This window comes from Larimichthys crocea, chromosome XIX, assembly GCF_000972845.2.
Source record: "Larimichthys crocea isolate SSNF chromosome XIX, L_crocea_2.0, whole genome shotgun sequence".
Classification (NCBI taxonomy): Eukaryota; Metazoa; Chordata; class Actinopteri; family Sciaenidae; genus Larimichthys; species Larimichthys crocea.
In genome coordinates, this window is record NC_040029.1 from 1,801,842 (window position 1) to 1,829,582 (window position 27,741).

The window sequence follows — 27,741 nt, forward strand, 5'->3', positions numbered from 1 at the left end:
TCTTTTCCATGTCCCTTGGCAACACGCCTGTATTTACATGTCAAGCCAATGCAAATGGAAAAGTGAAAAAAACAAGACAAAGAGGGGTTGTGATTGTACGGAGCGAGAATCTAAAGTGATGGAATTGTTGATGGGCCTGAAAATGGTATCAAGGTGTTAAGCACACACATGTAAACACACACACGATCATAAATTCAGCCATGCATGCTCGCACTCAACATAACACACGCCGACATGCAGCCTCTCCATCTCCACCTGAGATCAGTCAGGCTTTCGTGTCGCCCTGCACGTCTCTAAATCTCAGTGCCGTGTCTAAAATTGGAGCTTCTTGTCGATCCTCCGCGTTCCTGTTGTCCTGACTGAGTGATGGCTTTTGTCTTTGCTGACAAGTTGACATGCAAATGCCGCATAATCTGCCAGGTCAAATGACTAACGGTGGCAAGGGGGCTACGGGAGCTGTTCCCAGCAAAGCCGCGACATTTAAATAAAGCACCGTGGTGGAGTAACCGCGCTTTAAACAGATGCAAAGCTCAACTCTAAATCTCCATGCTGCTGCTCTCTCCCTAAACAGGCGTCCTTGTTTACTTGTTTCCTCGTATTACAACAGAATCACCGCCATGAAACTGTGGCTGGCTCTGTGACACACACGACGGTGGGAGTGCTTTTTATTTAAGTGTGTATATATTTATATTAATCTGTGGCTGATTAAACTTGTCAGACTACACTTGGCCCAAGGGAATGTTTTAAGTGTGCAAATTCTGCCAATTGGAACTGGATTTTGCCAAAAGACTGTTTTTGTTTTAATTAATTCCCTCCTAGATTTGCATGCCAAGTGATGATGTCTTTATAATATTTTCATCAGGAAAACAAAGATTTCCCCTCTTGTCTATTTCTGGTGTGATCCCCTCCAAACGAATCAATGCAACATCTATACTCCGAATAGGTTTAGTATGCATGTGGAAATGTGTCAAGCAGTTGTTCTCTAAAACCTTTTAACATTTAAACATAACCTTTCTGAGCAAATAAAATCTTTATCATGATTACACAATTAATATCTTTGGTTTCACCTTGACTCGTGGTAGACAAAGCGTTTGTTTCTCCATGCACGTCTTATTGATATTTATTCTGTCTGTTTTTTTGCTACCTGCATTGATCTTTAAAGGGTGACTGGGTGACTTTTAAAAGGAGGAAAAAAAAAAGAATCTTCCTCCCACAAATGAAACGCTTTTCAATTCATGAGCAATAAAACAAACCCTTATTCAGCTGAATACACTCAGGAGCTTTGCTGCCTCAGTGTGACCTGGTCTGGTATGACCGAGCTACGTTTTGATGGTTTGATGACTCTTGTCACTGCTACACATGTTAGAAAGTAGCAAATGATATTTTAAACGAGAACTAAACGAGAATTAAACGAGGAGACAGGTTTGTTTTTCTGCGGTGGTCTTTCTGTGTGTAGTACTCTAATTAGGGTGTCTCTTTGCAACAAAGGTCTCCAGCTGGACTCCAAGACATTGCAATTATGCAAAAAAAAAAAAACACTTCACCAGGGCGCACTCTTTCGAGCAAATTAAAATGAAGGGAATATAATCATAATTGTGTAATTATACACACATTACATCTGATTTTTTTTTTTTTTATTGTCTAAAAATGTTTGGTACAAATTAAATTATCTTTCTGTGAGGACATGAAAGATTGTTTTCTTGTTTTTATATTTCCCCCCTTATCTCTCTTTGTTTGAATTTGAAACTTCCGGCTCATTTATAGTCTAAATGTAGCTTTTTACACGCTTTAATGTAAAAGTTATTTTAGTTTAAAACTTACTTGAATGTGGACTCCCTTTGGATTTCAGTTCTGGGATATTCTCAGGCCTCTTCATTAAGTATTCTACAGGAGTATGTTTATTTTCCACTTTAGGAACAGGAAATCCATGTGCAATTTCGGCGGGATTATCAGCAGAGTGCAGCTTCCCCACAAGCCCGATAACCACGCTTTTCTCTAGTCGATGTGCTGCCAACGGCACCTCATGGGGTGGGCTCCTGGTGAACACCTAATGTTCCATATATGAGGTGGGTAAACAGTCGCGATCACAGTAAATAGCATGGAGAGAATAGACATACGGGTTATATAAGTAAGATTGTCTGTCGTATTGTCAGGAAGGAAGTGGGTTGACAAAGAGTGAATGAAAGGCCTCGGGCTGATCAGACACAAACATAAGGTCACTGGTTTGAAAGAAGACCTTTGCCTTCGCTCCAGGGCAACGTACAGTATGTTCAGGAAAAGTCAGAACAAAGAAGCAAAGAAAGAAAGTAAGAGGAAAGAAAGCATAATAATATGATTTCCTATCATCCGGCGAATATCTGCTTGAGTGTATCTTGATCTTTACAACGTTCTCGCTCAAGTCTCCGGGGTGTCTGCACTGCGCTGAATTTCCTCACTTGTGCGTTGCTTGTAGTGCTTCACTGTCCATCTGAGGAGCTGTCTTTGAAAAAATGTTCAAAGACATCTTGATGGCAGGCATAAAGTGTACAAGATGGGTTTTTAGAGGGCGCACAAGTTTCACAGAGAAAGGTACACTCGAGTCCTCTCAGCAAAGTGTTTAAAATCATTCACCACACTGAAAAGATCCGAAATTGAGAAGCTGTACGGCGAGTATTACACTCAGACCTTCACAACAGCAGGATTTGAACTATGCTATCAATGTATTTCTCTGGGAAAATAATGTGTGAGAGGAAGCATTGATCTAGAAGGGGTGCTAACATAACCACCCCCACTGTAAGGGCTGCTGAGCACATGAATTAATAATCAACAATGCAAACAGATAGGCTTGGATATGTAGAGAAATGGTATATTAGTCTGACGTGGGCTGTTCAGTTTTACTCCCTGCCATCTATTTAAAAAAGGGGGCTCATAAAAGCCGCCTTCGACTAACTTCGACTAGGACTTCCTACGCTGGTTGGCAGAAATGAAAGCAACTTCCTATAAAACCAGATAATTGTTTTCATGTCTCTGTTTGTGTACTGATTAAACAAATGAGATAAGTTTGGCTTTGTGAGCGGTAAATGTGTCGTTGGGTGTATTTTTTTACACATTGGACAAAGTTAGGGAAACAGCTGTGAGCCAACAAATACTGCAGGACTTCCTGTGCTGGTTGGCAAGAAAAGAAAGCAACTTCCTGTTAAACGAACGTATCTTTGTTTGTGTCCTGATTGAACAAATGAGATAAGTTTGATTTTGTGAGTGTTAGATGTGTCGTTATGGGTATTTTTGCCCATTGGTCACTTCTTGGCACTTTCTCTATATTTAGCAAATGAGCTATTTCCTACTAGATATCATTCTTTAAAGAGAATCTGTGGCTCGTATCGTTTTCGTTTAGTTGTTAACATGTCATAAAATGTCACTTTCCCAGTTCAGTCTGTGGTTGTGTATGTGGTCTATGAAGCAGTGTGAATGAAATCTATCTTCACTGCGTGTGCTGACTCATGAAATGCCGTGATATTTACCATGCTAACAAGCAGTAATTTCAAATGCCAAGTGTCTCCCTGCTCTCTGCTGCTCAAATGAAGGATGTACTAAGTGTCTGTTTTCCAGCTCACAGTGTGCGACGTCTGTGTCCAGAAGATTACTGTGACATAAGGTTAAGGGCATGTTGGGTACCTCGATACTGGATACTAAAATAAGCCAACCCACATCCACCTACCCTCTCCCCGAAGTCCATCCTATTTTTTACCAAGGGGGACTTCTAAAATAAAATCAGCTGTCACTGGATGCCTGGGCCTCACTGAGCTGTGGAGCACACTGCTGGAGCTGGTCTCCAAGCCTCACTGTCCGTCTCTGCCCAGGATTTGCTTTCATTGTCGGGTTAAGGCTGGGCAACTGAGCCCATTTCATTTCCTGGACTTCCAAGACCCTTTGCTATTCCTTTGGATTCTATTGTCATTTGACGTACAGAGCAACCTACATACAGGAAGGTAAGAAGACTCTCAGTGTTTCAAGGCCGGCTCCCGTATTATCATAAGCCTCGCCGTCAGCACAGCTCTTGTAAAGTGATTTTCCACCGAAGCACAAGTGGAAGGATCCAGATTGGAAATGGTAGATGACATTTTAGCCGATAATGAATTGCTTTGATGTGCCCAGGCTCGGCAGATGTGATGAATCTTGGGCGAAATAAGATGAGGTGAAGCTGTATTGTGTTTGAACACGAGGTGCTGGGGCTTCATAAAGAAGTACATCTCTGTGATTCCGCTAGGATTTGTGCATTGTCATAAAACATGCATGAGCCCTTCCTGTTTCCTTCCACCAGACATAACCAGAAGCGATCTGATGTGGAATATTCTGAAAGCATCGCAAATCGGAGACAAAGTGCTTAGCCTAGCATAAGGAAGCACCGGAGGGCAATCCAGTCTCCATGTGAAGAAGTTATTTTGATAGATTTGACAGCTCAATTATTGGGCCTGTTTTGCTTTTCGTCGGTAAGGAAGAAATCGCCCTCCATGGCTGACATTTCAATTAGTGTAGCTTGATTTTGCTCTCCTGTCAAACCTCGCCAGCCAAAAGCTTTGGTCAGTAAGTAATGAACAGAAAATTGGGTTGCTTAAGGCTTCTGTTGTGAGGAGAAGGGGTGACACCTCTGTGATTAGCGGACGGCCTCTGCTTGACACAAATCTATGGGTCTTGATTTAGCTTTGAGCTATGAAGCCGTGCCGCCTTCTTCTACAAACTCTCAAACTCACTCTCTCATTCTTTCCCTGGACACTTTCTCCTTTGCTGTCGCCCCGCTCCGCCCTTCACCTCCTCACTCCTAGCCGGCCGGAGGTACAGTACCTCACCTTTGATTGCGTTTGTGCCGGCAGAGGCGAGGAGGCAGTGACAGGGAGGTCAATAGCCCTCGGCTGGGGCTCGATATAGCCACCGAGTCGTGCACGCTGGCAGCAGCATGGCCCTCTCGTGTTGACTTTTGCCGGGCCTCTCCCGTTTTCATTATCCCTCCCTCCCGCCCTGCCTGGTGCCGTCACTTGTGCCGGCGCTGTGGCGTTGCAGAGATAAGAAGCTAATTCTCCGAGAAGAAGAAAATAATATGCCTCTAAGCAGTGAAAGCGGAGATGACACAGGTTGTAAGTGTAAACCTGTGAAAAGTTATTTTTTTACAGGCCGTAAACAGAGACTTACGTACGTGAGACAGTGTTTGAAGGCTGTTATTAATGCTAATTAAACATCCGTTGTTGCCAGGACTAATTAGTGGCAGCAATTCTCGAATTTTTGAAAGAATTCTACCTCAGAAGTTTTTCAAGCTTGACTTTCCTTATATTTCTCTTTCACACACACGCTTCCACTCCATAAATCTCTCTGTCACAGGGGGAACATGACGCTGCAGACAGAGCCGGTTTATAAAAAGGCTTGGTTTATTTTTTTCTCGTCAGCCTTCCCCCCCCTTGGTTACCTCACCTCCATGCTATGGCAGCTTTGCATACGGCATACCCTTCTCAGAAGCCAGAGATATCCAAAGCGTTGTTGTCACCGCACTCAGGCAACAAAACCCCCCCAACGCCTCTGCCTCTCTGACAGCTCCAGACCATGACTTCAACGTTTATCTGGGGTGATAAATGAGAGCATTATCCTTGCGCTTCTGTCATCGAGGCGCTATTAGGTTACACCGCAGCCTCAGGTGTAGGCTTTCTGACCCATATTTATAGGATGTTGCGGGTAAAAATCCCTGTTTATTTTCAGATGCTGCTGTCTCCGGCAGCCTATTTCTCCTCCTGACGGGGTTATTGATTACATTAACATGCCGGACGTAGCGGGGAAGCTAAAATTGGTGGGATGAGGTGAGCATGTTCTCGTCACATGGCGTCTGTATGAAGGTACGCTCATACCAGTAAGTGGGACAAACTCATCCGTGCATTGTTACAAAATATTTGCTTAAAGAGGCTTGGCGACCCGGGGGGGATATCTGCAGTGATAGTTGGTAAACAACGATAGTATGGGGAGCTAACAGCTAATGCACTATCCACCCAGCTACATGCTAATGTTATCATACACTGTAAAAAAAAAAAAAGAATAAAAACTGTTGTTTTTACGGTAAAAAACTGGTTGCCAGAATTTTACCGTAATAAATTGGGTATAACCTTTTCTAATATTACAGCAATAGGTAATTAGTACCATTTATTTAATGTTTAAGGTTAGTGTTTTATTCCATATTTTAAAATCCATGTACGATGAAAAACTGTAATATTACAGTAAAATTAAATTAATATGTAAATATTACGGTGTTTTACTGTATTATTAACAGTATCTAATATAAAATACTACTTTTGTTCTGTATAAAGTCCCTTAAAATCACCTACAATTAAAGGTTTTAAACGATGACAATGTTTTTCTGTGTACAGTGGTCCCTCGTTTATCGCAGGGGATACGTTCTAAAAATAACCCACAATAAACAAAATCCGCGAGGTAAGTTTTACAATTATTATACATGTTTTAAGGCCGTGAAACCCCTAACAACACACTTTTATACACCTTTTTACACGCATTTTGTACAGTACTCCCTTAGTTAATCAGGACGCAGAACACACGTGCAATTCTCCCTTAGCCAATTTAGGACGCAGAACACAATGCGCGTTCATACTGTACAGTACGCTGTAAAAAAAAGAATGCAAAATTACATTAAAAAAATCCACGAAACAGCGAGTCTGCGAAAAGTGAACGACTGTACTAGAAAACACAGTCATACTTCATGTCATATTTTACGTCTTTTACTGTCATGCTTTGGTAGTTTTTCCACTGTAAAATCTATAGACATTTCTTACAGTGTAGCTCAACCACTTTTTTTTTTTTTTTTTTTTTTTGACATTAATTTCTCAGGACTGTACATCATTTAATTTAACATTAAACAGTTATTAAACAAGCTCTTACAAGGAGCTAATGAACTAGCTAACTGACGGTTAACAAGCTCATTAGCTTTGGTTGCCAATGAGGCAGTTAAATTCACACAGTTTATTCAAAAAGACCTGGTTGCACCATAAATTTCTGCGGCCATTTTGGCGTGAAATAGTCGGTAAACACAGGTGTTACCAATGATGCTAATTAGAGGCCTCGTTCCACTCAGGTCAGACAGAGTCAGGGTGCTGCTGTGGTGAACGTTGGCTCACTGGAAAGCCTCTGCTGCAATAAATGAAATGGACCCTTAATTAGTATCATTGGAAACACCCGAGTTGACCCTACTATTACATGTCAGAATGGTTTTTCTTCTAAATTGTTACAATCGATGAACAACTGTGTTAGAACACATCCGATTTTTGAAGCTTGAGTAGAAAAAACGTCAAGGCAGAAGAAACTACAAATCCCAAGAAAATCCCTAAAACTAAAGAAAGATTATGAAAGATTGTAAGTATCTTGGATTTTGGTACAGTTTTGCATTACACCAACAGCAAATGCTTTAAATCTGCTGCAGCTCTGACCTCTCCATTGAAATAGCAGCTGATGCTCATGGGGATTGTAGTATTTAGAGCTGTTCATCACACCAAAAAAATGATTTCTCATGAACAAACGGAGGGTATACAAACAGAGACAAAACACTCCTGGAACCAGGTCAACGGTGCAAAAGTGGCATGTCACAGTTCAGCAAACCCAAATCCAGCAATCCACTGATCCGCTGGTGTGACTGATTATTTAGACTTGGTTTGACCTACCAGATACAGAGGTCAGACCTGTGGGTGTTTCATTTCTTCATTTTGATGATCTGGATCCAGGTGTGGGATATAACAAGACAGTGTGTCATATACTATAAGTGGGATGAGAGAAGCATTAACACAGCCAAGCATGTACGGTATGTACTATAGCACTAAGCACTGAATCTGTTCCTAATCTCTGTGCTGCTACACCACCAAGGACACCTTCACTGGACGTGTATGCATTTAAGAAGCAGCTGCTGTGCAACTTTCGAAGTAGAACTCAAACTGACTTTGAGCCAGAGTTATGCTACAGTACCACACATCCATGTGGAGGAAATATGTAAGCGCCTCGTGCGAAATGCTACAGGGAGATGGATTTGAAAATGTCCAAAGGTTGCAGCGTGAGCACATAATGAGAGAGAATAATTTCTATTTAGGGTCTTCTTTCATCCCACGGTGTTGTTGCCCGGAGAGAGAGAACATGCCAAGAGCTAAAAGGTCCAGTGTGGGTGTATGCAGCGCCATAATGGAGCCTTCTCCGTTTCCTAATGATGCTTTGTAGCACAGAGAAGTCAAATGTACAATCAGTAGTCTTCTCTAATTGGCTATCCGCAGGGATTTGCTGGGCAATTTTTATCATAAAGTAGTGCTCTGTGATTGATGAATATTCGGCATTTTTGTGTCGATATTCGTTACGGAGCGTTGGCCTCCGGCTATTTCTGTGTTAAAATAACGACACTATCTGGAACTATGCAGATAATTTTTTATCTCATTCAGGTTCAGAATTTAAGCAGTTATGATTAGAAGGCAAAAAAACTAAAGCATTAATGAAACCTGGGTACATTTAGTGCATACATATCTTTAGTTCCTTTAATTGAATTCAGAAAAATGCTGTTCTGTTGGAAACAGAAAATCAATCCCATTGATTCTGGTTGAAAAAGTCACCTCAGCCTGTTGAGTAAATTGTCCCCTTTATCCAGATAACTTGTCCATAATGACCAAGCTCTGTCTGACTATTACATAATAGTTTGCATGCATCAGAGAGCAGTGTTAACGTCTTATTTCTTTGTGTTTGTGTGTAGCTGCAGGCAGCGCAGGTAGATCCAGGGCAGGACTTCCCGAGGACTGGGCCCCGAGTGAGGACCAAGAAACCGAACCGGTGTCGGTGAAAGAGCGCCTGGCGATGTATCAGGCCGCCGTGACGAAGAAAGACACCAGCAGTTCCTCCTCTGCTGCGGTAAGACGATACTTCCACATGAGTGTAACAGGAGAAGGCAGTGAAGATATACAGGCAGGCGTGGAGGCGACGCTGAAGCGTTTAGATGAATTTGTTGAATTAACAATGCGACGTCTCTGCTGTTTATGAGCAATTTTATGTCATTTGATTCCCCCTCAAGTATAAATCTGCTGTCACCGAGCTCTGTCCTGCTTGTAAGCTGCTTTGTTGAGAAGGAGGAGGAGGAGGAGGGTGGCTGGGTGCCACAGAGCTCTGCTGGGATGCTGGGGTTATTCGTCAGAGGTGTCAAAAAGCTCAGAGCCGGACGGGAAAAGCAAACCTCCAGAGTGTGAAGGGGAGTCAGGGGGAATCATCTAACGGCATGACATATCATTCATTTTTCAGCATATGTTTATAAAATCATGAAACAGGTTCAAGGCTGTTACCAGAGGTGAAAAGTACAAAAATTAACTCCTATAAGCTCTAACTACTGGCTCAGAGAAGTAAAAATGTCCAATATTTCACTATAAAGCAAAGATTACTATATATATATATATACACATACATTTCTGTAGCATAACTTGTTTTCTCTACCATTAATCATCTCAAACTCCTCAGATTTATCTGGTGACCCTTTGGAGGGGCCTGACCCTCAGGTTGGGGACTACTGGACTAAACTATATAATGCTATATGTCCTGATGCCTCAGAATAATCTAATATTGTAATCTATAACATATATATCATCCCCTGGGGTCTGCAGAAGCAGTACTTTCATATTTTAAGTACATTTTTCTGATAATACTTGAGTACTTTTACTTTTTTACATTGTTAGTGGTACTTTTACTTGAGTAAAGAGTACTTGTTCCATCAATGTTCATCTAAATTTGAATTTGCCTATCACACCACATACATCCTAAACACAAATTATGAGAAGTTCTGCGACTAATATGTAATTATTCGTCATTATTTGATTTAAAAAAAGCTATACAAGGTACCTATTAAAACTGTTGTTTCTGAGCAGATTAATTATTACTGATATATCACAGCATGTATGCACAGGCATCTACAGATTTACAAATGCAGTGCACAAACCCACCAATAACAAAGTCAGTAATTTAAAGTGCATCTGCAGTGTTTTGCAGCAACCTCAGTCCAACCCACGCACGCAGCACATCATTCCTCCTTTGATTAAACACAAAACACATTTCTGAATATACTGAGTCATTAGTCATTACCAAGGACCAGAAAGCCTCAGCGGCTTTGAAGAGCCTGCATGCACTTTATAAACCCAATAATTCCACTGTGTGAGCAGTTAGTCAGCCAAGGCCATTACAGAGAGTCAGCTCACTATCTGAAATAAAGCCTCACCTAGTGGAAAATGTCTGTTCTCTGCTTGTTAACTGTGGTGTACAACTACAATACATAACAACTTAATGGAAATATCACTTACAAGCGCTGATGTAGTTATGATCTGTTTTAGAATGAAAGAGGAGCTTACAAGCATCTGTGGACTGAATCACCTGTCCGTCCGTACACGTCTTCTTCTCTTGTACCGTAACTCATTTTACCCAGAGAACCTCATTGGTATTCCCACCCGCAACTTCATCTGATTGTGTCACCTCGTCCCTGATCCGCAAAGCACTCACACTCACACATGATCCAGGCCATCCATTTTACCGACACTTCACCCACCGTCACCCCTCCCAACACACACACCTGCATGCAAAAAGAGCTTTAAATAAGTGACCTCCTCTTAAGTTACTAGACATCCTGTATGTGGGGTGTGAAGACTGTCAATCCATGTTTGTGTCACAACTTGGAATTAAGTATCCCTGTAAACCATGGCAAGGAATTTCCTTCTTTAAGACAAATAAACTGGTAAGTAGAGTTATGCCAACAAAGCACAGAGGTGTTCTTGCAGTATCACTAAACTGGAGGCAGAGTCCGCTTATTGTATGTGTCACAATGTCTTTTTCATTCACATACCTCACAAATCACTTTATCCCCGCAAATGCCCCTATATTACAACACTTAAGGTAAAAAGACAATAATTTCCGTGCACCACAAGCGCGTGTGATGCATATCTCATCTAATTTTAATCCATACAGTTGTGCATGCAGGCTCACATCTCTGCTACGTCTCAAGTTTGTCCCAGGTGTCAGGTCTGATAGAACGAGAAGTGTTATAATATCAGTTATAATGTTAAATTTGGAATAAAAGCACCACCACTGAATGAAGTGTTTGGTCTCATGTAATATGTATTTCAATGTTCCGGAGTTCAAAATACAGGAGGACGTTTCATAAATATCCACCGCACCTGATTTATCACTGCTGACTCACCGGTATGACAGAGGAAACAGAGAATCATAAATCAAAAGATGTATCATAAAGTTAATTTAGCAGAGTTCTCCACTCAGCACCACATCAAGACTAAAGAGCAACAACAACCTGCTATTTTTCATAACTCCACCTTTCTTTTTCCCCTGCAGTGGCCTCCTGCATAAATATGTGTTTTTGCTGACTTTAATGCTCACAGCGGCTCCGGTCCAGTGTGATGTGACTGAAGAAGCCAGAAATATGCGTTATTTCAGTCAGCGATAAATCATTTTTTATCTGTTTACAGAAATAAAATTGTCAAAGGAGTTTCAAGGTTTTTCTCCTGCATCCGATTTTTAGATCTCATTCAATCACTGACGGTTTTGTTTAACTAATATTTCCTCACATACAGCTTTTCAAAAAGTGTTTTGTCTTCAACCAGGATTTTTTGTTTTTCCCTGTGACTTCATATTTCATATCCACCAATGATCTTACATTACAAGTATTGAACAGTTCTGTTATATATGACTTCAAAAGTCCTGACTGGGATACTAATTACAGGCAACATACAATATTTAACGCCATGTGATGGTGGGAAAACACAGAATTATTGTTGCCTTTCATATTACTGTTGCATTATTGCTTGTTTTTACATGACTGTGTTCAATACTTCATTCTGATTTGTTATAGCATTCTACAGTCTGTTATTTCTGTATAACAGACCGCTGCTTTGACACCTTTAAATCAATAATTTGACATATTGATTTCTGTAGTAAATAGCTGTGTAGTAATAAGCAGGATAATGTACAGGGAGTAGGCCACTGCAATTTTCTTCAGGGTGATTCAAGACTTGTATCGCCCTGTCGTGGTTTATTTTGCAATAATAACCAGCTCGCTGTACATTATCTCTTAATAATATGTGCGCTCTTTTTTATTTAATGCATATGCAGATTTATGTACAACTAACAATCCATTTGTGACTGTTTAAATGTGAAGGTGAGTTTGCGTTAGTGTCAGACACTGGTTTAGAGTTAGGGTTAGGTAATCCCAGCTTCATGTCCAGGCCTTGAATCTGTCGGCCCATGAGGTGATAAATAATCAATGTCCAGCACGTCATTCAGCAGGCCACGCTGTGGTATGCTCACAGACGGCGACCTGCCTGCCACCTCCTGGATTCTTTGTACATGACGAGACAGAACAGTTGCATGCTTTGCTGTGTGTGTGTTAGAGGAGTGTGATGGTAATAATGAAACAGTGGTGATGAAGAATAAAATTCTTAAATAGAAATTCAAAATGAAGTTTTAGGATATAAAAATCTTAAAAACAATGTAAATCGTTATATGTCGTCCTCTACAATGCAGCGTCACTTCATTTAAATGCTGAATTTCAGTGAGTGCATTAACTGGTCACAGGTCTGCCTAGTAACAAGCCACTTGAGGCCAATCTTTACAGCCATTTCAGCACAGATGAGTGCTGTTGGTAACATAACACAGAGTGCTTTTCCAGCACATGGTAAAGCACCGCCTCAAGCGGCTTGTTACTGTTTATAAATGGCTGTAAAACATAATTATCCTTCGAATAACCATGAACAAATTCAATCAATCTCCTACATTCCTCTATTGACAGTTTGATAAGACCAATAAAAAAATCCCCAAACAGCAGCTTCCTCTTTCACTTCAGTGATTGCCAGTGTGGCAGCAACTGCAACACCCCAACCTCGATACTCAGTGGCAAGCCTCATGTGTTGGCTTCTGACAGCTGAATGTGTGTGTGTGTGTGTGTTGGAGAGAGGGGGGTGTAATGGGGAGGTTAGTTGCCAAAAGGAATCAGTAAAGGAATCTTGTTTTTCCTCTACACCTTTGCAGCTGTTGTCTGCATGTCCACACACAAGTGACAAGGTGTTTAAAGATAGCATTCAGTCGAGCCTGTCAACGCTCATCCTCGTCTCCTACAAATGACTCTGCATCTATATATATATATATATATTACTAATCTGCAACAGGAAATATGTTCTATACAAAACATAATGCCACCCTGAATAAATCGAAACATGATGGGGTTAAAGAATGCATACATGCTGACAGAACGTTGATGCTGTGATGGTTATAGGCACTCACAGCAAAAGGGTTTCTGAAGACTGATTGCTCTAAGAAGCCACCTGTAACAACAGCCATCTGTCAATCAAAGCATCCATGTTTTAATTCTGCATAACTTTAAGCCTTAATATAATTTGAACAGGTGAGTTCTATAAAAATTCACCCTCAGTACAGGGAAATTATCTATAGAGACCAAATCTGTTTGGTTTGATCATTTGGATATTTTAATATAGGGACTTATGGAGACTGACTCACTTCTGGAGCCAGCCTCAAGTGGACAGGAAGAGGAACTGCAGGCACAGACTTCAAATCGAAACTACACTTAAAAATAACCTTTTGTAGTGATTATATTAACATTTGGTTAACTTGACTCTAATCTAAGTTTAATGTCTTCACGCAGATCTCACAGTGGAATTGATTTTTCCATCTTACTCTCAGCAAAGAAGCTTTTTCCCCAAAATGTAAAACAGTTCAACCGTAAAGTCGCTAATGCAGGACTGCAAGATGCATATTTTAGTATCCCTTCCACTTTGCACAGTTCCTCTCAAAATGTAATTAACCAGATTAAATAATTCATATATCATTTTTTTGAAAAAAAATAGTTCAGTTCTTCTCTCTATTGATTGTAATTTTCATCTGATTTGAAACACCAAGGTGAGACCAGAAAACCGATGAGATTCCCTCCTGCTCAGGTGGAAATTACATCTACAACAGTCATTTTAAATGAGAGATGATTCCGTATCATATCAATGCAGCTTTTGTCCCCTCGAGTAGTAAAATATTGATAACACGCTGCCCTGCCATAAAATGTCACTGGCCTAAACTTCTTTGCAATAACTCGCAAATTGCTTTGTACCCCTTATTTGCATGAAAAAGAAAAGGTGACAGAGTGCGCGTGTTTAACATACTGCACATCCACACACACACACACAGCATCAAGCCTCTCATATATATTGCATTTTCCAAGAAGCTATATATGCAGAAGCCTACATATAAATGTTTTATTAGGGAAGTAATTGACAATCCCAAAAGGAGATTATTGCATCAAATAGTCAGTGTGCATTCTTGCCCAGATCTCGTAGGATGAGGACTACATTCTCCATACAGATGAGCTTTAGGAAGTCTTCTTCTCTCCTCCTCCTTCTCCTCGTGGCAAAGAAACCAGGCTTTTGTATTTCCCAGTTTTAAGGAATAATTCCATCCGTAGCTCAATAAAAAGTATTGAAAAGCCTTTTTGTTCCATTAAACGGACTAATCTCAGAGACTACATCTGCTATTGATGTTTCTCTCCCTGCAGTGGGATAGATGTAGAAAAAGTAAATCCATTAAAATTGGGCGCCTGCCATCTTTTCTATTTCTGAAATTTCTGCCAGACACAAACACACACAAAAAGAGAGTTTCATTTAGGTTTCATGGTCGTATCACAAAGATGTAAGTCTGTCCTGTTTGTATTCATAATAATTAAAGGTATTACTTACGGCGTATTATATTTCCTTCCACTTCTCATTCCACCAGAGGATTGTAAAGGAATCATCGTATCTCCAGTATTAAGGTTTTAAAAACTACAGCACTACAGCAGCAACACTGCTAATGCTTTTAAAATCATTAGCATAATTCCCTCGTTCACTTTTATATATGCATAAATGAATGTCTAACATATTCGCAATCAATAAAAGGTTCAAAAGGTCGATCCAGTCGTCTGAATCTCATATAAGCCGCAGGTTTACATTGTGTTAGTATGTACGCTGATGGATCTCCAGGTGTGTCTCATGTTATCTGTTTCCTGTTTCATAGATGATGGATGAGTCAGAGGCGTGTTCGCTGCCTGGTGGCCTGGCCAGTGTGAAGAGACAGTTTGAGAACCAGGAGTTTGCCTCTGCGTCCTCTCAGTCCACCGTCACCCAATACCATTACGAGCAGAGATCTGTCCAGGTAAGAATGTAATCACAGTTTCAGAAATTTTCTGCAGTGAGCATGAAGTGACGAGTAACTCCAATTCCAAAAAAGTTGGGACGCTGTTTAAAACAAGGAGAATCCTTTTTGACCTATGTTCAATGGAATAGAGCATAAAGAAAATATTTAATATCCATTTTGATAAACTTCAGGTAATCCTTGTTCACCAGCAGGGATAATGCAAGGTTCACCACTTTGTGAAAAACTGTGTGGGCAAATAGTCCAACAGTTTGAGACACAATGAATTAACAACATTTTTCAACGCTCTGTTGCAAGAAATTCAAGGATTTCACCATGTACAATGCATGTACAATACAATACAATACAACAATGCCATTAAAATATTCAGAGAATCTGGAGAAATATCTACAGCTAAGGGCAAGGCAGCACTCCATTCAACTACACAAATGCAGATCAAGACTTTACCATGGAAAGAGAAAGACTCTGAACACTGTGCGTGGTGTCCTTCAGATAAATTTACTTTTTACACAGCGTCCCATCAGTTTTGGACAAATCACATGAATGTATGTGATGATAGCTGAAATAGGACATGGTTAGGACACAGGACATTCCTACAAGAACTCTTGAACTGTTTATTGTACAGACATAAAAGTGATCTCTTCTCATCTAACTTGGGAAGAAAGCAAAAAAGTACATTACCCAGTTTATCAAACTGTTCCTTAAGGCCACATTTAAGGTTCCTTAGATTCTGGGGTGCACCAGTAGCAATGTACTAAGGCTAAGTCCTTAATCTCCCTACTTCCTTTGTCTGCCTCCAGCTGCTACTATCAAAATAAAGGTGAAAAAAACTATAAAGGTCCCTTAGCTTTGACATAAGGTTGAGTCATTGGTATAAAATGACACCTTTGGCTAAAAGCAAAGCTTCAGTAGTCATAGAGATCTGCTCACACAGTAAACAACTTTCTCATAAAGCCACAGTATGGAGTATGCATGTGATAATATGAGTCAACAGACCTTGGAAGACAGAGCACCGCTGTCCTCTCTGTTCATGAGCTCTGTGTAAACTAAAGAAATACTGCAGGAATGCACCTGGATGATTTACATTCTACTGTAGCTCGCTAGTGGAAAAAAAAAAAAAACTTCTGCTGCTATGGCTACGGCTGCAAGGCGTTCTTTTAGGTCAAATCAAAGAGGGCACCGCGAACTTTGTTCCTCTACGTGGCACCGTCATCCAGTGCGTGAGGAAAATGCCAGAACACATTAACAGCCTGGGACAGGGTCGGATCTCAGTGAAGTAAGGTCAATTCCTCCCCTCCACGCATTCTCCCCCATCTGCTCATTGAGGCGGGAGGCAGAGTGGATTCATCGAGCGCACACAGAGCTCGGGGAATGCTAAATTTTACATCAGGGTTTGATTGAGTTCTGTGCTGCTACAGCAGGCCACTTTCACCTAAAGTTTACTTCACAGGTGTAATATCACAGCTCTGTTTTAAAACATCAGGAAAGATATTATTATTCTGCCATAAGTGCTTTCCAAAGTACCTCCATGTATCTTTTATGTTAACAGCAGATGATACAAGCTCAAATATTATATTTCTCTTTCATCTCGTTCAATTGCATGGATTTCACTGGAGGAAATGGCTGATGCAGTTTAGTACAGTTTTTGTAATCTATTGCTTTTTTCCTCCAACACTGAAAATCCTCCTTTAGTGGAATTTTAACCTAGTAGTTCCCAAGGAAGAAGCTATATAATAGGAAAACATCCGTTACCGGGCACAGAGCAGGTTTTCATTAAATTTCACAATATAAAATTGACTTCTTATCCCGCTGTTTCTTCCAGCTTGCAGCCGTGAGGTGATAAATCCGCGGCAGGTGTGTCTGTTTTCAATGTGAGAGTTATTCAGCATGTCTACATTCCCATTTCTCTGTGTTTGACAGGAGATGTCAAGCTCCTCTGAGGTGACAGTGAGAAGCAGTGCCAGAGGAGAGGTCGTCCCCACCACAGTCTTTCACAATCAAGAGGTACCCACTGTTGCATCACTATTTATTACCAGCTGTATGGTAGAATCATACCTAATACCTATTTCTTCACATATCTCTGAACTTTATGTGCCCTATACAGAAAATTAGCCTCACACTAAGCCTTTAGCTTTTCACTGATTGAAAACAGTTGGAGGTTGCGGTGCAGTTGCAGTGTACTAATGATTTGCCGCCATCTTTTCACAGGTGATCCATGATGAAAGAGTCCAACACAATAACGTGGCAGCCAGTTACGGGAACCATTACAATGAAACAGGTTACTGCTCATGCCTTTTATATTGTAATTTGCACGTTTTTATCACAGCACTGCTTGTGTCCTGTATATTAATGATTGTTCCTACCGCTGCTGAATAAGGGATGAGTTCTGAAAATGACTGCAGATGATTTTCTATTCAGTGCATAGCAGCAAATCTAATCAGGGCAAAGTCAGGAAGGTAAAATATTGGAAAGTGGAAATTGGGCAATCACCGCTGCATGGTTTCAGAAAATGAAAACTACTCAGGTTTTTAATGAAATGATTTATTTCTCTTTCCAATCCCCCGGAGCTCCCTCACTACGAATAACTTAATGAGGCAGCCTTCTTCTTGTGTCTAATTCAGTTATGCTCGTTGGAGGAGAGGACCTACCAAAGGTTTCCACTCAGGCTTTGAAGCAGCAGTATGAAAAAACGATTGAGGAAGCAGCACCAGCCAAGGAAATTAAGGTAATGATGCTGTCTGTTTATCTAAATAGATGTTAGTTAGGTTTTTTTATGAGGTATCAGTATGAAGATGAGGCCACATCATGAAATCATCAAGAGGAAATTGCACATGGCATGAGTTGATGGAGAATAAATTGGATTGGATAAAAGACTACTGCCAAAGTCTGAAGAAAAAATGTTAAAAGAAAAATCCAGACTAAAAGAACTATGTCTATCATACTGTCTGCAGTTACAGTCATCTTCAATGAATATTTCAATCAAGTCAGTAATTATGAGGAATATGCATGACAGAAAATATCCAGGTTTAACAGACTGAAGATGTGTTTATGCATTTACGTCCAGATTAGGTTTGTCACTGGCACTTTTCCTTCTAGCTTTGGAAAAGACATTTATAATAATCATTATAATAATAAGGTTGAAAGTTGAATCCTCACTGTCCTTCTCTTCTTTAACCAAAACCACTTACAAACCATAGGTTGATGTGGATTTCAGCCAGTTTCAATGGGTGCCAGTAAAACAGTCTACCAAAGCTTCAACCAAGACAAGCCAAGACACCTCATCCACCTTAAAGACTGCCACTGCCTCATCAGTAGCGACTGCCACTGCCTCGTCAGTAGCGACTGCCACTGCCTCGTCAGTAGCGTCTGCCTCGTCAGTGGCTTACAAGGTGGCAGATAATTTCCCTCCCCCACCAGCAAACCTGCAGTTAACACAGGAAATCCCTGAATATGTCTCCTACCAGCCTCAGGATGCAGCCTCAGAACAGAAGCAGACTGTTAATAAGGAGCAGTACTTTAAGCATAAGAGTATGGCTGAACTAAAGCGCCTCTATAAACACATTCATCCAGAGGTCCGCAAGAACCTCGAAGCAGACTTCTATAGTCAGCTCACGGAAGCAGAATTGAAGGACTTGGAAAGCGAGGAAATGGTGGGAGATGTGCAGCAGACATGCTATATGTTTGAAAATGACGGCAACAGCAGTCAGTGTTCAAGCCCCGACAGAGAGTCAGTTGAATGGGAAGAGATTCTCAAAGGTGAAGTGCAGTCCGTGCGCTGGATGTTCGAAAACAAGCCACTAGATGCAATCAAAGATGAAACCCCAGATGAGAATGAGTCGAGGAATATTGCCCAGCAGGAAATCATTGCGGGAAAAGATGTCAGATACACAGCTTGGATGTTTGAAACTCAGCCCATGGATGCTCTGGGAACAGAGACAACTGATTCTATTGAGCAGTCACAAAAATCAACTGATCTGGCGAGAGGAGATGTCCGCACGGCTACGTGGCTTTTTGAGACGCAGCCACTCGATTATCTGAATAAGATCTACCAAGAAGACGAGCAGGAGACAGAAGTTGTTGTCACCAGAGACATTGCTGGCGGAGATGTGAAAACCGCTAGATATCTCTTTGAGACCCAACATCTGGATTCCCTGGGTAAAATAGAAACCATTGAGGAGAGCCACTTCCTAAACCTGAAGTCTGAGCTAGAAGAGATCAAGGGGGATGTGAAGACAACCACTCGCATGTTTCAGACCCAGCCTATGTGTGTCATCAGGGGTGATTCAGGTGAGATGCTAGAGATCACCACCATCCGTAGGGAGGAGACAGAGAAAGGAGATGTCAAGACATCACGCTGGATGTTTGAAACCGAGCCTCTGGATCTCATAAACAAAGACCCTACAAAGGTAAAGCTTATATGTGGCATTTCCATGGAAGACAACGTTGAATGCGGAGTGAACAAAGGTAGATGGCTTTTTGAGACAAAGACCCTTGACAGCATTAAGGACGAAGAATGGGAGAGTTCCAGGAAGCAAAAGGAAGAAATAATTGGTGCTGATGTGAGGAAGCACTGTCTGGTTTTTGAGACTCAGCCTATGGATACTCTAAAAGATAACGCCAATGCTCGACCTTTACCTTCAGAGGAGATTGTAGGAGGTGATGTCCGATCAGCGAAACATCTGTTCGAAACTGTACCCATGGAAAATCTGAAAGAGCTGCTTGAAGTGGGAAAACTTCAGAAAATGATTGCATCTGAAGAAGAAAAAGGTGACGTGAGACATCAAAAATGGGTCTTTGAAAGCCAGCCACTTGAAAATATAAGAGAGGAGAAGAAAGAGATCACAAGAACTGTGAATGTTGAAACTCTTGACAAAGGAGATGTAACAAACTATAAAGAAAGGTTTGAAAGTATGGATTTAAGTAAGTGTGAAGGAACACAGAAAATTCAGGTTGAAGGTGTCACGAGTGGATCCGTCAAATCAAACAGAGTTCTCTTTGAATCTACCCCTATGTATGCTATGCAAGACAGCTCAGGCCATTACCATGAAGTGAAGACTGTGAGGCGTGAGGAGATTGTGAAGGGAGACGTGCGCAGCTGCAGATGGATGTTTGAAACGCGTCCCATTGATGAGTTTGATGAAAGCATCAGTAAGTTTCAGATTATAAAAGGTATATCCAAACAAGAGATTGAGTCTGGAGATGTCAAAACAGCCAAGTGGTTGTTTGAGACTCAACAGCTTGATGCCATTAAGTCTTTCAATAATGTTGAGGATGAAGAACATAAAACTAAGGAAGATATTGAAATTGAGAAGGGAGACGTTAAAACTTGTAGGTGGCTATTTGAGACTCAACCAATGGATGTTCTGTATGAAAAGGTTGAAAAGAGCGAGGCTGATGTCGAGGAAGTGCAAAAAGGTGACGTCAAAACGTGCACTTGGCTCTTTGAGACCCAAACACTTGACAATATACGTGACCATACAGAGTCTGAGTCTGAGACCATTCTGAAAACCTGCACTGTGAAGCAGGAGGACATCCAAGGAAAAGATGTGCGACTGGCTCGCTTCCTCTTTGAAACCGAGAACCTTGAAAATCTCACAGGTGAGGACAGTTCTTTCAGGAGGGTTACGGAAATCAACATCGAGTCAGGTGATGTGTCCAGGATGAAGTACATCTTTGAGAATCGCTCCTCTGACATCATGAGCTCGACCTCTGAGCAAACAATGCAGAGGTTGAAGACGCAGCAGGCCGAGGACATCCAGAGGGGAAACGTGGGCAACTGTACCTGGATGTTTGAGAATCAGCCGATCGATGCCATCCATGATGAGACAAAGGAAATTCGCACTGTGACAGATGTTCAGGGGGGTGACGTTGACAAAGGCCGCTTCATTTTTGAGACATACTCTCTGGATCAAATTAAAGAGGAGTCCAGTGAGACTGATATCTCTAAACTCACTAGTATCTTTAGAAATGATATAGAGAGGGGAGATGTGAAAAATTACACTATGATGTTTGAAAGTCAGCCACTGTATGCCATCCGTGACAAAGAGGGCCATTACCATGAAGTAACTACAGTAACCAAGGAGGAAGTTATGAGAGGAGATGTGGTGGGAGCCCGATGGCTGTTTGAAACAAAGCCCCTGGATTCAATTAGAGATTCAGAGGAGGTCTATGTTATCAAAGCTGTGACTGAAGAAGGCATTAACAAAGGAGATGTTAGCTCTGCAAGGTGGAAGTTTGAAACGCAACCTTTGGATGAAATTGCAGAGGACATAAAAGAAAGGTCTAAGACAGTCGCAGATATCCAAGGCGGCGATGTGAAGACAAACAAGCAGCGATTTGAGACCGACGAGATGTCTCAAAAGTACATCAGAACTGTTAGCGTGAGCGAAATCCAAAAAGGGGATGTTAGATCTGCCACATGGATGTTTGAAACGCGAACAATTGATGAGATCCATGGTGAAGGCGCCGAGTATGATGGCATGGAGAGGGTGACAAAAGAGGAAGTAATGAAAGGGGATGTCAAACAGTCTGTGTGGCTTTTTGAGAAGCAGCCCCTAGACAGTATCAAAGAGACTGATGGTACAGAACTTGTTGTCAAAAAGGAGGAAATCCCACAGGCTGATGTGAAAACGACAACATGGCTGTTTGAAAGTACTCCGTTCCATGATTTCAATGAGAATAGAGTGGAAAAAACTGAAATAATAGGCAAAAGCATAAAAGAAACACTTGAAGAGCTTTATTGTCAGAAAATGGTGGACTCACAAGGTATCCTTATTGAGGCGGATGAGATTGGCGATGTCCGCATGGCAAAGTATAAACTCATGAGTCAAGAGGCCCCACAGATACAAAAGGAAGAGGTTATCAGAGGGGATCTGAGCAACATAATGATGAACCTCCTTAACCGCAGTGAGACCACTGAAAAGGGTATAACTATTGACAAGGAGGAGCGAGGGAACATCAACACCACGGTGAAGCAGCTATTCAACCAGGACAGGGGAATCAATGTTGAGAAAGAGGAAATTATCCGTGGTGACATTCAAGAGGCCATAAACAGTCTGCTCAAGAATGAAGGCTCCTCGAAGCGTGGCATTCTGATTCAAGAGGATGAGAAGGGAGACGTGAGGCTGACTATCTATTCCCTCTTGAATAAAGGGGAGAGTGCTGGCATGGAGAAAGAGGATATCGTTCAAGGAAACGTAAGCAAAACCCTTCATCGTCTTCTGTCCAGTTCAGGAGATGAAGAATCTAAAAAGATAAGGGTCGGAGACATGGAAAGGGGTAATGTGAGCTTTTACTCCACGTGCATTGAGTCCGGAGCTTTGGATTACCTGAAGCAGCTTCAGTACGAACCAGATGAAGCCCAGGAAACGGTGAAAAAGGAGCGTATCATTGGCGGTGACATTGAAGAGACTAAAATCTTGCTGCGAAAGAATCAGCAGCAGATAGGTCGCACAGTGGCAGAGGATGATATAGTTCCTGGTGATGTGTACAGAACTGTTGAAGTCTTTATGACAGAGCCTACTGCTACCTACAGAAACCTGGAGAAAAAAGACATTGTTAAAGGTGACCTTAGCGCAGCCCTGGATTCACTGACCCAAGCCATCAATCAGAAAGTGATAATAGAGAAAGAGGAGGTGGTGAAGGGAAACATACACACCACTTTGAAGTCTCTTGAGGAGGCCCAACATCAAGCCAAAGAAATGGAAAAGCCTGAAATCGTCAGGGGAGACATCAGAGGTGCTCTCGAGTCACTGGAGAAATCCGCAACCACCAACACGGAAGTGACTGTTGAGGATTTAGTGCCAGGTGATATCAAAGGGACCCTGAAGTCCCTGGAGGAGGCGAAGCATGCTGTAAAAGAGGTCGAAAAAGAGGAGATTGTCAAAGGAGACATCCACACTGCCATGCAAAGTTTACACGAGGCAACGAGCGAGAAAAAGATTTACCAGCATCAAGTGAGCGAACAAGGGGATGTTAAAGGCACTATCCAGCTCCTGCTCGAGCCGTCAACCTCTCCACAAATGCGACGCAGGGGGAGCATTGAAGGAGACGTGAAAACATCCATAAAATCTCTTTATGAAGGGCAGGAAACATCACAGATGGAAAAAGAGGAGGTTGTGAAAGGGGACGTTCAAGGGGCGATAAAGTGCCTAATGCAAAGAAAACAGTATACAAATCCGAAACGTATGTATTCCAGCAAGAAGGCAAAAGTGCCCATGAAAAATCCATTAACTGTAAAGCAAGCGGAGCATGAATGCTTACATGAGGCCACGAGTGTGAGTGTAGCAGTCAATCCAGCCCCCACTGTGAAAAACCTTTCTCAGAGCAGTGAGTCACAGAAGCACACACAGAAGCACAGCGAAAGCAAATCACTGAAAACACAGGTAATAACCCAAGAGGACCACTCTGTTACTGTAGCCAAATCAGACAATGCCACAGGGGCCTCTCAACAGAAGAGCATAAAAGAAGAGAAACAGAAAGTGCTGCCCCCACAGAAAATACAAGCTCCTAAGACTATTGTAATAAAGAATAAACAAATGACTGCTAATGATCAAACGGAGGCCAAAACAGCTGACGTGAACGTGATGAAAGAGGCGCAAAGCACATCACAGACGAGCGTTTCAAACAAGCAAATATGTGAAACAAAAAAGACAATCAAACAGGTGCAGACTACAGTGATGGAGAAAACCGTCACACACAAGCAGAATATCTCGGTATCGGAGCAAATGTCGACGTCTCAGAAGCAAACGGAGAATAAAGCTCCCACGCAAAAGTACAACATCAAAAATATGAAGAGTGATTACTGTAACCTTGACATGAAAGCAAAAGGTATGATCAAAAAGGCAAAGCCAGAGATTCACTTCCCACCTCCTCCTGCTTCACCTCCTCCACCCTCTGAGTCTGAGCTGTCCCTCCCTCCGCCGCCGTCGCCTGTGCTAGAGACTCCAGGGTCCGCCACATCCCGGCTTTCTATCATGAGGCTGGACAGCGACCTCCCACCTCCACCACCTCCACCTCCCATGGAATGCATAAAGTCTGAGCCAGAGTTCTTCCCTCCTCCTCCACCTCCTCCGCCTCCAGATTTCCTCCCACCGCCTCCCTCCCAGCAAGAGCTTAACGCAATGCCTCAGCCTCCGCCTGTAAAGCTGGCGAAACCCATTGGCAAGCCTTTATTCAAAGTGCCCAAGCAACCAGAGCCACAGAAGCAGCCGGTACAAGTTAAACCCAAATGGCAGAAAAAGCAGCCAACTCCGCCACCACCACCACCACCTCCACCTCCACCCCAGCTCCCTCCTGATCAAGAAACAACAGTGTCGACAGAGCGTAAAGAAGAAGCTAAAGTTCAAGAAGTGAAAAAGGAAACAACCCAGCAAATCGAAACAAGCAAGCAGGTTCAGACTGAATCAACGACAAAAATACCGAGCATCCCGACTGTGAAACCAATGCAAAGAGAAAGCCCACAGCCTCCAAAGAAAGCGTTTGTCCCTCCGATTAAACTGCCTCCACCCCCTGAACCCGCTCCAGCGCCAAAACCTAAACCCTATGCTCGCAAATTTAAAACCCCTCTCATGCTTGCAGAGGAAAGGTTTCGCCAACAAAGAATGGAGAAAGAGGAAATAGAGAGGAGTACTGTCAAAACTCCCACTTCACCACCATTTAATATAGTGTCCTCTTCTGCCAGTGCTGAGCTTTCTGTAGCACAGAACACTGAGAAAGAAACAGCCACAGAAGTGACAAAAGCAAAGACAGAAGAAGCTAAGACCGTGTCCAAAGAAGGAATATCGGCACAAGACACCTCTGCCAAGAAAACCCCCTCCCAGATCCCCCTGAGCAAGCCTGTGATCGCAGTGCTGAATAAGAAATCCACGGCTGGATCCTCGAATGTGGGCTTGGATAAAAAGCATGTAGCCAGTGAGCAATCCTCAGAAAAAATGGTTGCCTCAACTGATGTTGTTAAAAAGAGTCAAATAACACCCAAGACTCAGACTGTTTCTGTTTCTCAGGCTCATCGTGAGACCTCAAATATTGACTCCAATGTGGTCACTACTTCAGTCACAGAGCAGCAGCAGTTTGTTAAGAAATGCAGCGTCAAGTCTACCGTTGCCACACAAAGTGCTGTCCAGGAAAATGTAAATCTTCAAAGCCAGACTGCGGTCACATTGAAAGCTGAAGATGTAAAGAATATTAATATGCCTCTGACACAGGAGGGGAAGAGTCCCTCTCAACCTACTAAAATTCCAAAGGTAACTCCAAGTTTCAAGGTGAAAACCTTTAAGATGCCAACAGAGAAGAAAGAGGATAAATGTGACAGTTTGGGACAAAAGGAAGCGATGAAAAGTGAAACGCATTTACAGCAAGAGAAATGTAATGTGTCACAGAAAAGTGAAACAAATGTGAATCAGGAAAGCAACCACATGACAACAAGGACTGAAATGAAAATAAAGGAGAAGAAAAGTCAGATGACTCTACCTATAAAGGAAGCTGAAACGGAGGTCCACGTGAAAAAGGGAAAGCAAATGCAAAAGATTGAGACTGAAGTGAAGCCATCAGATACTGTTTTAATCCCTAAGACAACTAAGATAACATCTGCAGGGACTCATCAAGGACAAGGCCTTGTATCTGTCTCCCACAGTCAGCAGAGCATGAAGACAGAGCACATTCAAAGACACAAGGAGGTGGTTGTGAGTGAGAGTGTGGTACAGCAAAGCTTTCAGAAGCAAGAGGCCGTTCAGACACAAACACAGCAAATAAAGCTTCAAGCGGCAGAAACAAATAAGATGCAAATAAAGGCAGCTAAGTCCAAAGGTGAGCCTAGGGATGTGTCTGTGAAAGGGACTGGGAAAATAGCCCGTAAAGAGGAGGCTAATTCTGAAGAAATCACAGATTTAGAAAAATGTAATGTAATGCAGAAGCTGCTCACTCAGATAAAAGAGCTGGAGGGCACACCAAGCAAAATAGACTCCGATGCCGTCAAGATGATTATAAGCGAATTCCCTGACTGGGTAATGGGATTGGATGAGAGAAAGAATTTAAGTGAAATTGCTAAACAGCAAAGTAAGAAAAAGTTGAAAGAGATGATGGTCTATGTGAAGAATATTGTTCAGGCAAAGCTCACATTTTTTGGGGAAATCTTGACAGCCATGGAAAAACAGGATAATGAAAAAGAAGAACCACTGGCACCACCGTCAGTGCCTCCCAAACCAGACAAGAAAGTTTTCAGCGGAGCAACTGCAAAGATATCAAAGATTAGTATCGGATCATCCAAAACTGAAAAGAAGGTGGTGGAGGGGAAAAAGTCACTTCAAGGGAGCAAAGCACATCAGGAGCTGAGTGAGCAGAGGGTGTCCTCCCCGTTAGCGAGCATCCGCACTCCGTCGCCTACTTTTATCAGCATCGAGTCAAGGAGGATAGAGTCACCACTCAGAGTAACTCCCTCTCCTCCGCCTTACAAATCTGTCGGAACGCCGCCGCCTCCTCCTCGCAAGTCATACACGCCCACATCTACCTTCAGCAGGGCCACGCCATCCCCCACAATGAGCCGCTCAGAGAAGCTGATGAAACTGAGGGATACCACCTCGAAGCTTTCTCGCGGCATGACCCCTCCGCCTCCCATGCCCATGCCAGAGTATTTCACAGCTGAAAGAGAGCAATCATCCCCGCTTGGCGACAGGGATACTCCCATAGAGAGAAATGAGCAAGGATCGATGGATGTCACAGAGATGGTGGACTCTATGATGACAGTAAGGGACAAAAAGTCTTTCTTTGAAGATGCGCAGAAGGCCGAGGTGAGCAGGGCATACATTCGGAAGGATCCCATTGATATCCCTGAACGTTTGGGACCTGACGCTGAGGAAGGTGCAGAGGTTGTGACGATAGACCTTCTGAAAGAGGATCTCCCAAGAGTTGACCTATCTAAGCTGGTAAACAAATTTGAATCTCCCAAACCAAAAGTCTACACCAGAAAAGACCCTATTGTGATCACGGAGAGGCTGGGGAGTGATGCAGAGGATATAGAGGCTGAGGCACATACCCCCAAAACTGAAGACATCCCATCATTCAATGTCAAGGCATTGAAGGATGTGTTTGAGACAGGAGAGCATAGCTCTCAGGCAGCCCGAGAGCTAAGAGAACAAATAGAAAGAAGAGAACCTGAGTCAGTCTATTCAGAGCCGGCGGGTCACTCTGAAATGACAGCAGTCACCGAGCAATTCTGCAGCATTGATGACTTCGGAAACATGACTAGAGAGACGAGGAGTGAGATGCGTTCTGGGAGCTCCCTGGCCCGCGGTAGCCCTCCATCCTACGCCGATGTGGTGAGAGGCAGCATTCCAACGGTTGACGTGCCCCCTGAGGCCACCACGGAGGAACTGCTGAGAAACTTTCAGCAGTCGTGGGCTGAAAGCCAAGGGGTTTTCCAGAACCTGGGTTTCAGTGTCACGGAGCAGAGGACATCGCAGTTCGTAACACACAAGCAGGAGACCGTTGTGACGGGTAAACCAGGCTGTGCGGCAT

At 42.5% G+C, this 27,741-nt stretch overlaps 1 protein-coding gene across 3 annotated transcripts in view; it reads left to right on the forward strand.

Annotated features, from left to right (window-relative positions):
• xirp2a (xin actin binding repeat containing 2a) overlaps positions 1–27,741 on the forward strand; it is a 50,713-nt gene that overhangs the window by 20,919 nt on the left and 2,053 nt on the right. For 2 of the 3 annotated variants that reach the window (XM_027291558.1, XM_019257477.2), the window contains exons 3-8: positions 8,750–8,904; positions 15,091–15,228; positions 17,149–17,232; positions 17,437–17,506; positions 17,850–17,953; positions 18,426–27,720. In XM_027291558.1, the coding sequence (XP_027147359.1) occupies positions 8,750–8,904; positions 15,091–15,228; positions 17,149–17,232; positions 17,437–17,506; positions 17,850–17,953; positions 18,426–27,720 (9,846 nt within the window). Of the gene's footprint in view, positions 1–3,678; positions 3,969–8,749; positions 8,905–15,090; positions 15,229–17,148; positions 17,233–17,436; positions 17,507–17,849; positions 17,954–18,425; positions 27,721–27,741 lie in introns of those variants that run through there. The other variant, XM_019257478.2, reaches the window with a different exon arrangement.